Source organism: Phyllobates terribilis, unplaced genomic scaffold (assembly GCF_046119375.1).
Source record: "Phyllobates terribilis strain yellow unplaced genomic scaffold, ASM4611937v1 Scaffold_1__5_contigs__length_1240528914, whole genome shotgun sequence".
Taxonomy (NCBI): Eukaryota; Metazoa; Chordata; class Amphibia; order Anura; family Dendrobatidae; genus Phyllobates; species Phyllobates terribilis.
The window spans coordinates 398,932,531-398,944,846 of NW_027362761.1; the positions used below are offsets into that span (position 1 = coordinate 398,932,531).

The 12,316-nt window shown below is 46.3% G+C and overlaps 1 protein-coding gene across 6 annotated transcripts in view; it reads right to left on the reverse strand.

The window, feature by feature from the left end:
• The window catches only part of CSNK1G3 (casein kinase 1 gamma 3), a 122,421-nt gene that overhangs the window by 16,299 nt on the left and 93,806 nt on the right, over positions 1-12,316 (reverse strand). For all 6 annotated transcript variants that reach the window (XM_073676805.1, XM_073676797.1, XM_073676781.1 and 3 more), the window contains 4 exons: positions 11,922-12,007; positions 10,853-10,937; positions 6,605-6,753; positions 5,594-5,689 (listed from right to left, as the gene is read on the reverse strand). In XM_073676805.1, the coding sequence (XP_073532906.1) occupies positions 5,594-5,689; positions 6,605-6,753; positions 10,853-10,937; positions 11,922-12,007 (416 nt within the window). The remainder of the gene's footprint in view (positions 1-5,593; positions 5,690-6,604; positions 6,754-10,852; positions 10,938-11,921; positions 12,008-12,316) is intronic.

Sequence of the window (12,316 nt, forward strand, 5' to 3'; positions counted from 1 at the left end):
CACACTACACTTTAAAGCAAAAAATGGCATGCAAACTAGAGAAGCAGAAGAGGACACAATTAGTAGAGTCCAGTTGGGTTAGGTTTTATTGCGGCTATTGGATTACGCAGTTAGCTCCTTGCAAAGATGCGTAGCCAAAGATTGTGCTGTGTTCAGACACAAATGTACATGTATGACAACCTGTATAAATATACTGCAATGTACGCATGTGCAAAAATGCATATATTTATACAAAAGACCCAGGAGACTATGGATGAAATGTAAAGACCCAGGAGACTATGGATGAAATGTAATGGCACATTTTCATGAGTAAAGAAATCATATTTGATAACAGTGAATGGTGATAAACTAATTTCTAACAAGATGTGTCTCATCATCTCTTCTGTAGTAAAGAACAAAACTCAACATTCGTAAGTGACGAGGGGGATTCATTTATGGAGACTATCGGGACTTCTGCGGGCCAACGGTTTACTATAACTTATGGCACCTTATATTGAGGTATGCCTCTTCAGAAATGTATTGTACTGCTGTTTAAGAAAGTCGTAAGTCACACCAGTCTTAGTATCCCTCTCATGCACAATAAATACCTGGTAACTGCATATAAAATGCAAGAACCCTTGAAAAGTGACCATCACCAGTCTTGGGCAGCCCTTTATATTTAATAAAAGTGTACAGCCCAAGACTGGTGATTTTACTAAATATACGTTACAGACGAAAGTGCGTAGGACACTCTCCAAAGTCTCTTGAAAAGGGCCGCATTTTTTAAGAAAAGTCAGGCCAAAATTACTGTGCAATGGGATCCAGGCATGCAGAGGGGGATCCCACCACTCTCCGAAAAAAGGCAAGATGTTGTCCTTTACCAAGCCCTGACAGTAACATACTTCGAGAGAGCGGTAACTTGATACTTGACTTGTGGGCAGTACCAGTGTGCTGCAGTCTTCACTAGGATATCAGCACAGCGTCATGCTGGGAATGATTGCAGATTCATGTGCTTTCCTCCCCATCTCCAGCCTGTATTCTCTGCCCTACCTGAGAACATATACAGTGCCTACAAGTAGTATTCAACCCCCTGCAGATTTAGCTGGTTGACACATGCGGAATTAACTTGGCATTGTGACATTTGTACTGTAGATCAGCCTGGAAGTGGGAAATGCACTGCAGCAAATTTTTTTTTTTTTTTTTAAACGTAAAAAGTTAATTCAGAGTGTCATTTATTATTCAACCCCTCAAACCACAAGAATTCTGTTTGGCCCCCCTAAAGTATTAAGAAGTAGTTCAGGCACCAAGAATAATGAGCTTCACATGTGTGGATTAAAAGATCTCTTTTGCCAGCCTTTTCTGACTATTTAAGACCCTCCCCAAACTTGTGAACAGCACTCAGACATGGTCAACATGGGAAAGACAAAGGAGCATTCCAAGGCCATCAGAGACAAGATCGTGGAGGGTCACAAGGCTGGCAAGGGGTACAAAACCCTTTCCAAGGAGTTGGGCCTACCTGTCTCCACTGTTGGGAGCATCATCCGTAAGTGGAAGGCTTATGGAACTACTGTTAGCCTTCCACGGCCTGGACAGCCTTTGAAAGTGTCCTCCCGTGCCGAGGCCAGGCTTGTCCGAAGAGTCAAGGCTAACCCAAGGACAACAAGGAAGGAGCTCCGGGAAGATCTCATGGCAGTGGGGACATTGGTTTCAGTCAATACCATAAGTAACGTACTCCACCGCAATGGTCTCCGTTCCAGACGAGCCCATAAGGTACCTTTACTTTCAAAGCGTCATGTCAAGGCTCGTCTACAGTTTGCTCATGATCACTTGGAGGACTCTGAGACAGACTGGTTCAAGGTTCTATGGTCTGATGAGACCAAGATCGAGATCTTTGGTGCCAACCACACACGTGACGTTTGGAGACTGGATGGCACTGCATACGACCCCAAGAATACCATCCCTACAGTCAAGCATGGTGGTGGCAGCATCATGCTGTGGGGCTGTTTCTCTGCCAAGGGGCCTGGCCATCTGGTCCGCATCCATGGGAAGATGGATAGCACGGCCTACCTGGAGATTTTGGCCAAGAACCTCCGCTCCTCCATCAAGGATCTTAAGATGGGTCGTAATTTCATCTTCCAACAAGACAACGACCCAAAGCACACAGCCAAGAAAACCAAGGCCTGGTTCAAGAGGGAAAAAGTCAAGGTGTTGGAGTGGCCTAGTCAGTCTCCTGACCTTAACCCAATTGAAAACTTGTGGAAGGAGCTCAAGAATAAAGTCCACATGAGACACCCAAAGAACCTAGATAACTTGGAGAAGATCTGCATGGAGGAATGGGCCAAGATAACTCCACAGACCTGTGCCGGCCTGATCAGGTCTTATAAAAGACGATTATTAGCTGTAATTGCAAACAAGGGTTATTCCACAAAATATTAAACATAGGGGTTGTATAATAATTGACCCACACTTTTATGTTTAAAATTTAATAAAATTCAACTGAGCAACATAACTTTTTGGTTTGTAAGATTTATGCTTCTGTTCATAAAACCTACTCTCGTTTGCAGTTTGAAGGCTCTAACTTATTTGCATCTTATCAAACCAGCTAAATCTGCAGGGGGTTGAATACTACTTGTAGGCACTGTATGCCTCCCCCTTTCCACACGCTGACCTGCCATGTACTTTATCATTCCCTTTTCTGCAGCCCTTTACTTTGAAAAATGTATGGCAAATTTTGTAGACCAGACGGCTGGTGGGGAACGTACAGAAACATTCTACAGAAGCAAAAAAAAAAGTAGGACATTTTGAATTAGGACGTTTCAGAAAGTTGCCTAATTTTGCATATAAAAAGTAAGCATGGAATAAAAAAAACAAAAAAACAGAATATCACCTATAAAGACTATGCAAGTGTAACATACTATTTTACTTGCGCTCATGTGAGAAGCCCTGCGGCTCTACAATAAGTACCATTTTATTGTAAATGCTGCATACGCCTCCAAAAGCATGCAATCCTACAATAATTACAGTTTTACTGGAAATGGACCCAAAACGATGTCTGTTCTATAAATACCATTTTACTTTCTGTAATGCAAGGACATCAGGATACGTTTGTAAAATAAGTTCTCTCTTACTGCACAGAATGCAGAAAACCCCTTGAGACCACCTACCACAGATCTACAGCGATGGAAAATTCAGAGTCTATGCTCTACTGGGCCGGTCATAAGCTTCTCCTTGAGGTAAAGAGATTCATCCAGGGCTTACAAATCACAATATCACTAACCAATGTCTCAGAGGTGAGAAACATTTTTTTGAGCAGAAACTCCTTAAAAAGGCAGAGTATCAATTATTCATTGGACCACCACACAAAAAAGGGTCCAAAATGGGAAACTGTATAAATACTGTACGGCAACAATCAAAAGCGATTTAAAAAAGACAAAACTAATTTCCAGTTAACCTGAAGTAACTCACTGAGGTGAATGAACAACAATTTCTAAGACGTCACAGGAGACACGGGGGGCTGCGGCATAGACTTCACAGGAGACACAGGAGGGGTGGGGGGGGCTGCGGCATTAGACGTCACAGGAGACACGGGGGGGGCTGCGGCATTAGAAGTCACAGGAGACACGGGGGGGGGGGCTGCGGCATTAGTCGTCACAGGAGACACGGGGGGCTGCGGCATTAGACGTCACAGGAGACACGGGGGGCTGCGGCATTAGACGTCACAGGAGACACGGGGGGCTGCGGCATAGACGTCACAGGAGACACGGGGGGGCTGCGGCAGACGTCACAGGAGACACGGGGGGGCTTCGGCATAGACGTCACAGGAGACAAGGTGGGGCTGCGGCACAGACGTCACAGGAGACACAGGGGGGCATAGACGTCACAGGAGACAGACTCGGGGGGGTGGGGGGGGGCTGCAGCATAGACGTCACAGGAGACACGGGGGGCAGCGGCATAGACGTCACAGGAGACACAGGGGGCATAGACGTCACAGGAGACTCGGGGGGGGGGGCTGCAGCATAGACGTCACAGGAGACACGGGGGGGGGCAGCGGCATAGACGTCACAGGAGACACGCGGGGGCCATAGACGTCACAGGAGACACGGGGGGGCTGCGGCAGACGTCACAGGAGACACGGGGGGGCTTCGGCATAGACGTCACAGGAGACACGGTGGGGCTGCGGCACAGACGTCACAGGAGACACGGGGGGGCATAGACGTCACAGGAGACTCGGGGGGGGGGGGCTGCAGCATAGACGTCACAGGAGACACGGGGGGGCAGCGGCACAGACGTCACAGGAGACACGGGGGGCATAGACGTCACAGGAGACACGGGGGGGCTGCGGCAGACGTCACAGGAGACACGGGGGGGCTTCGGCATAGACGTCACAGGAGACACGGTGGGGCTGCGGCACAGACGTCACAGGAGACACAGGGGGGCATAGACGTCACAGGAGACTCGGGGGGGGGGGCTGCGGCATAGACGTCACAGGAGACACGGGGGGGCATAGACGTCACAGGAGACTCGGGGGGGCATAGACGTCACAGGAGACACGGGGGGGCAGCGGCACAGACGTCACAGGAGACACAGGGGGTGGGGCTGCGGCACAGACGTCACAGGAGACGGGGGGCATAGGCTTCACAGGAGACACGGGGGGGGCTGCGGCATAGACGTCACAGGAGACACGGGGGGCTGCAGCATAGACGTCACAGGAGACACGGGGGGCATAGACGTCACAGGAGACTCGGGGGGGCATACACGTCACAGGAGACACGGGGGGGGCAGCGGCACAGACGTCACAGGAGACACGGGGGGTGGGGCTGCGGCACAGACGTCACAGGAGACACGGGGGGCATAGGCTTCACAGGAGACACGGGGGGGGCTGCGGCATAGACGTCACAGGAGACACGGGGGGCTGCGGCATAGACGTCACAGGAGACACGGGGGGCTGCGGCATAGACGTCACAGGAGCTGCTGTCGCTGCAGTCCTCTTCTTTAGGATGGGAGCGCACTAACTCCGCCCTCAAAGTACGTCCTCACACTGGCACTGGCTAGCGTGAGGACATAATCTTTTATTGCACGTGTTGCAGTAGTGAACAGTGTGTGTGCGCGTACTCCCAGAGTAAGAAGGAATTAAGGGTCGGCAGCCGTCAAAATGCAGTTGCCGGTCCGAGCACTGCGGTTCCCTGGAATCTGCCAGGGGGGGGGGGGGGGTATGTAAGGTCATCGCAGGCCATTTAAGGCCATGGGCATGAGGTTCCCCACCCCTGCACTAGTGTAATGCTGCATCGATATTACAAGGGTAAAAAATGTGGCTTTTTCCCATAAAAGCTGTAAGCCTAGGAGATGTCAATCTTGTATGGCACACAAGGCCAGAAGTACACACAGTCCATCTGCACGGACAGACATTCTCAGAAGTGACAAACTAATCGCTCAATATTAGGCTAAGATCAAATAAAGTAATAGGTTAGCGTGTGGTGTAAAAAACGAGAGCTTACAGTAAGGTTACTTGAATTACCACACAACTTAGATTTATTATTTACAAATTATTTGCCAATACAAAAAATGAAAATTAAACCATGTGAATGAGTGGTTAAGGACATTTCCCCACATTTACCTGGTTTTTGGCTTGCTGCATCTTATCTCTGTGTTGATGTGCTTCTCTGTTTGATGAAAGTGCTGGATCGGCATGAATGGAGCCAACTGGTGTGGGCTAAAGTCAACGAAAAGTATAGAAAGAATGAGAATCATTCAGAGAAGCTCAAGACCTACTGACGAAAGCAATGTGTAATCTGAAATAACTACAGAATAAGGAATCGCTGTCTGCAGGATACATTCTGCTCTGTATTAGACTGACTGTAGTGTCACATGTTGAATGTAGCCACTCTTTAGAAAATTTTCTGTATTTCTCATGGAAGAGGCTAATTTGCATTCCTTTTCCCCAAAAAAGCATTGCCTAGATGTCTCCTTACCCAGCATGGTACTCTCCTCCAGGAGCAACCTGACCCCCTAGACCTCCAGGGCTATCCTCCTCACTTAAACGTGTGCAGAACTTTGAATGATGCTGTCAAAGTGTGCTTGGTGCCCCTGTATTCAAAGTCTAAAGGACTGATGGACAAAATCTAGTACGGTGCTTTACTGCATTTGTCAGCCCTTGTAGACATTACAGAAGCACCACCCAAGCTTGATGACCACCCATTTAAAGTCCTCATACCTGCAGTCATGCAGTTCAGGATGCAAACTCTAGAGCCAAGTGGGGTCCTATCCTTTGGATAGGTAATAACTAATAAGTGTTCATTATAAGAAAACCACTAAAGACATGACTAGAGTTTAAGCTGTAAGAGAAACTAATCTAGGCGGAGATCTGTTAGTGTTTCATGGATCTCATCAGTAGATTTCAGGGGCCTGGTCAGCTAGATGAGAAATCTTTATCCGTCTTACTGGACTATTGATCCGTACTAGGGATAACTTCAAGGAAGGAAAGACCACTTGAGACCTAGCACCAGCAGAGAGCATACTTTTTATATTAAGCATCTATATTCTAGAAATCTACTATATCTATATAGATCTATCTATCGCATTACATTGATATTCTCTTAAAAAAATCAGAAATTATTTCAGAACTTACCAGTTGCTTACCAATCCAGTCATACTCATAATCAAACATATATCCCTTTCGATCAAACAAGTCTGTAAATAGTTTTCGTAAGTAGTCATAGTCCGGTTTTTCAAAAAAATCTAGCCGTCTTACGTAGCGCAAGTATGTGGCCATCTCTTCTGCAAATAAGTGGGAAAAAGAAACACTAACATAGCAAGTATATAAGCAAGCCTTCATTCACTGTTACAGGGAACATCTCATCAGAAAATATTACCTTTTCGTCACAACAGATTTTGTGTTAAATGAATTTTCCCACGAACAAAAGTTGATTTTAATCAATAGATGGAATAAGTTCCACAATTGGATGTGTTTAAATAAAATGTTCCTGTGCTGAGATAATCTTATAAATGTGCCCCTGCTGTGTCCTGTGTAATGGCTGTGTCTGACCCTGCAGGAACATGGTCTGATCAAACCACAGCTCGGTGGGCACGGGAGGAAGGAAAAGACTATACTTGTATTTATTCCATGATCTATTGATTAAAATCAACTTTTGTTCGTGGGAATATCCCTTTAAATATATTTTTGGCAAGGATTAATTTTTTTATACTACAATGCTAAATTAGCACTATGCCAAAGATAAAAACAATATGAGCAAATTCCCTGTAGTAAGTAAATAGTAATAGTACATGTAAATAACATAGGACTTAGTTAACATAGGTTTGATCAAAAAATTACTACTAAACTTTACTTACTACATGGTGTTTGGCTAACAAAAAGGACCGAAGATGAAAAGAAAATGAGCACAGTGTGAATGTACACCTATGCATTGCACTGACACCAACATGTGCTCTGCCTCTTTTTTTTTTAGGGTTTGGTTTATTTATTTTTTTTGACTTTGTACAAACAGAGGCACTGTGCCCTCCCTTTTGGGCTGTTCATTTTGTTTATACAGCTTTCTGTGGGCAGGTGTCTGAACAGTCAGGACCCAGGTCCTCCTTTGCCCCTATCTATTCTTACATCTGCTGACACATAGTGAGGTGAACCTCAAGAGTTAGGTACCGTCCTGATTGGGTACACCTTGTCGTGGTGGGATGGCTTTTATGTTTTTTTTTATCAAAACAATATTAACAAAGTACTCCATGTTATTTACATGCACTATTACGATTTACTTACCTATAACAGAGTCATTTTGTATTTATCTTGGTTCTGAAGTTAAATGGCCACAGTGTGAATGCACACCTATGCACTGCACTTATACTAAAGTATTGCTGTGTAGAGCAAAAAAATCACAGTCTCCTATGACCGTCAGTCACAGGCTCGCTTTCATAGAAGTACAAAGTCAAGACAAGCACAGGGGTATTGAGCAGATTGCATTGCAGGGAAGTTGATGATCGCTTAGAACAGTCTCTGGGTCACGTGCTGTAGATGTCAGTGTCAGAGGTGGACAGCGGCATTTAACAAGATAACAGCCGCAAGTGATGCTGAGCTCAGCTAGAAGCAGATGAATAACGAAGTCGGGAAAGTTGTGGGCTCAGGAGCTGAAGAAGGGGACCCAACATATGACGTACAAGTGCATCAGAGGTCGGGAAGGAGTTCATATTGCACGGCAGAGGACCCGAGCCCTCTCTGGCGAATAAATATGAAGTTACTACAGAGGCAAGACTTGGTTTAATATTATTGCTACCAGAACACAACAGTTTTGCGGTCTGATATGATCAGACAAGCCACATGCCCTGGGGCTGGAGTACAATGTACCAAACTGTGTATAGTAGTGAGAGAAGTAAAATAATAAATTGACCTGACTAGTTCTGGAAATAAAATCAATGTATTTCTTTTTTACTTTCTAAGATAATCTGCCAAGCATTCCTATACTGCGGAAAGCCTATAGGCAACATATGCCATGTAGTCTGCCGAGCCTTCCTTTACAGAGATCAGAGCCTACGTGCAACACATGTCACTATAGAGAGGCATGTGTTCTATATTTCCATAGGCATATTTTGGAAAAACAGTATAAAGTGACAGGAACAGATCCTAATGTAACACGCATGCAGGAAATGAGCTATGCATTTCACAGAAATCACTGATGACAATAGTACGTAACAGAAAAGCTAATAAAAAAAGCCAACCAACATGGCAGCAGAATGGATTTGTTGCTTTTGCTAAAATGTGTCACAACTAAATTGAAAAGTTAAAAATGTTGCTTTCTGTAGCCTTCGCTGACCTGCCTCCTATTTTACATAATGCATCTAGTAGTGCGGGGCTAGGTAAAATAGGAGGCAGGTCACTGAACGATCAGTGAGCTGTCATAAGAGCATACAGGTGAATATGTAAGCAGAGCACAAGATAGAGCACCCCCCACAGGCTGCCCCGGAGCACGGGCATATCATCATCTCCAAACTGAAAGTAAAGATTACACAAGAACCACAGGACGGATTTCATCAACGAAGTTATCATATTAATCAGTGTAATGTCGCCCACCTGCCAGTATGTGGTTTACTGAGCAGAACCCTGCTGACAGGTGCGCTTTAAACCTGCACCCCATTAACAGGTATGGGGCATCTGTAACCACACTCACATGCATTAGAAATTTCCTATGTGCCAGAGTGGAAAGTAGTTTGCTACTTATTTCCTATGAATTTAACATTGAAAACGTAAGGATTAATCTTACTGAATGAGAATGGGGTTATGATCCTCGAATGGATCCACATCAGGAAAGACTTAGAAATTCACTTGAGTTGAACTAAAAGATTCAGAGAAGCCTGGTCCAGTTGCCATTAAGGCAGTCTGTGGTCACCGAACCAGAGCCCCGAGAGCCTGCTCCCACCTGCCAGGCATCTCCAGCACCCCGAGAGCCTGCTCCCACCTGCCAGGCATCTCCAGCACCCCGAGAGCCTGCTCCCACCTGCCAGGCATCTCCAGCACCCCAAGAACCTGCTCCCTCCTACCTGCATCTCCAGCAACCCGAGAGCCTCCTCCCACCTGCCGGGCATCTCCAGCACCCCCGAGAGCCTCCTCCCACCTGCCGGGCATCTCCAACACCCCCGAGAGCCTGCTCCCACCTGCCGGGCATCTCCAGCACCCCCGAGAGCCTGCTCCCACCTGCCGGGCATCTCCAGCACCCCCGAGAGCCTGCTCCCACCTGCCGGGCATCTCCAGCACCCCCGAGAGCCTGCTCCCACCTGCCGGGCATCTCCAGCACCCCCGAGAGCCTGCTCCCACCTGCCGGGCATCTCCAGCACCCCCGAGAGCCTGCTCCCACCTGCCGGGCATCTCCAGCACCCCCGAGAGCCTGCTCCCACCTGCCGGGCATCTCCAGCACCCCCGAGAGCCTGCTCCCACCTGCCGGGCATCTCCAGCACCCCCGAGAGCCTGCTCCCACCTGCCGGGCATCTCCAGCACCCCCGAGAGCCTGCTCCCACCTGCCGGGCATCTCCAGCACCCCCGAGAGCCTGCTCCCACCTGCCGGGCATCTCCAGCACCCCCGAGAGCCTGCTCCCACCTGCCGGGCATCTCCAGCATCCCGAGAGCCTCCTCCCACCTGTCGGCATCTCCAGCATCCCGAGAGCCTCCTCCCACCTGTCGGCATCTCCAGCACCCCGAGAGCCTCCTCCTACTGGCATTCTCCAGCACCCAGAGAGCGTCCTACCTGTAAGGATCTCCAGCTCCTCTTATGATCATTAAGCCCACCCAACGTCACACCATGGAGTCCAGCAAATAAGAGGAGGTTTACAGGGCACTAGGCTGGTGGCCACAGACTAGAAATGTGGCTGCTTGACCAGGGTCCTGTAAATCTTTTTGCTTAACTCTAATAATTGTGGTTCCACTCCTGGTTTTAGTTTAAAAAAAAAAAAGAAATCTACTGCTAAAACTGCAGTGAGAGTGCACTTTGTGAATAAGCCGTTAAGTATGAAGCTTCACCAGGTCTTAGAGAACCCGAGTAACATCTCTTTCACACAAATCTTTTAGCGCTCATGAGCCATCTTCTGGATGACAGAAGTGCGCATCCACGGCAGAGCATTAGCAAATTTACTGTCATTTAGTCTAATTTAGAAGACAATAACAGCAGACTGTAAGATGCGCTCAGTGCAGGAGGAGGAATATTTCATCAAATCTTCTGCCTGCTCCAAAAAGCCCCAATTTACATACAAAGGAGGAAGGCATCTTAATAAAAAATAAAATAGCATTTCAAGGAGCGTGTAGTGGTTATTGAGAGTAGGTATTGTTCATTCATCAGTCCGCTTTGCACAGAAATGATGCCACTTGGCAGCAGTTAGTTACCTGGGAAATTCTCGCAGAGTACTTCAATTGGAGTCGCTCGCTTTGTATCTCCAATTTTCTGATACCTTTCTTTTAAGGTGTCTGCCTACAATGAAGAAAAGAAAGATTGAATGGATTTGGTAAACTGCAAACTATGAGAAAAATAAAAACTCAGAAGTACCAGTTATGGCGGCATTATCAGTAATATTGCTTATGCGTCTGACATTTGTAGCCATTTAAATAGGATAGAAACAGAGAAGCTTTTCCATACCACAATATCACTACACTGCAATGTACTGGAGTAGAGTTTTTATTTTTATTTTTTTTAAAAAGTTAACATGAACATGACTGATGCCCAGTATCTGCTAGCGTACCACTTCTCTGATCTTGTAAATGCCCTCAGTGGCTTGGATGCTGAAATATATTCTATAAATGGGTGTAACATTTATAAAGGACCATCCTATCAGTAAGATCAAGCTGTAGAGACATCTTTAACCATCATCAACATTTTTCCATATTTTTGTAATAACATGTTAGTAAAAAAGCAAAGTTGTCACCTCACCCTCTGCCATGGGATTTGCACGGCAAGGTTCAGTCCATAATATAATCCGGAGACCGAAGAAGCCAGCAGCAACGAATAAAAGCACTTTATTTTCTTATTAAAATACACGAGAAATATAAAAAAACACAGGAAAATTTACTTTTATTCGTGGATACTGGCATCTGTTATCTTTGAACTTAGTACTTTTTTATATTTGCAAAGGTGTTAATTTACTGGTCATTCATGGTCATAGAATCATAGAATGGTAGAGTTGGAGGGACCTCCAGGATTATCGTGTCCAACCCCCTGCTCCATGCAGGATTCACTAAACCATCTCACACAGATGTCTGTCCAGCATCTGAAGACTTCCACTGAAGGAGAACTCGCCACCTCTCATGGCAGCCTGTTCCACTCATTGGTCACCCTCACTGTGAAAAAGATTTTTCTAATATATCTAATCTGTATCTTCTCCCATTCAGTTTCATTCCATGGTTGGGATTTCTGGGAATTTCACGTCTCAAGTTTGGCCCATAATGAACTGTGCTTTACCTTAAGTCCTTGCCAAGGTAGGCTTCCTCGTAGAAAATACATAAACATATGTCCTAAAGCTTCTAAGTCATCTCTTCTACTTTGCTCTAAAAAGAAAGAAAGCATATATGTTACCTACAAGAACAGACAACGATACAATCCCAGCAGATAATACAGGGCAGGAGACAACTGGATACCAATCTATTTCTCAGGTTAAAGCTCTGACGTACACTTTAGATCAGGGGTCGGGAACCTATGGCTCGTGAGCGAGATGTGGCTCTTTTGAAGGCTGCATCTGGCTCCCAGACGAGTGACTGCTCTACCTGCCACTGACAGCTTAAAATGGCGTCATAGCTTCTGATCAGCACCACAGGAAGCGGTCATCTGGGATATAAGGCGCCCGCTCTCCTGACAGC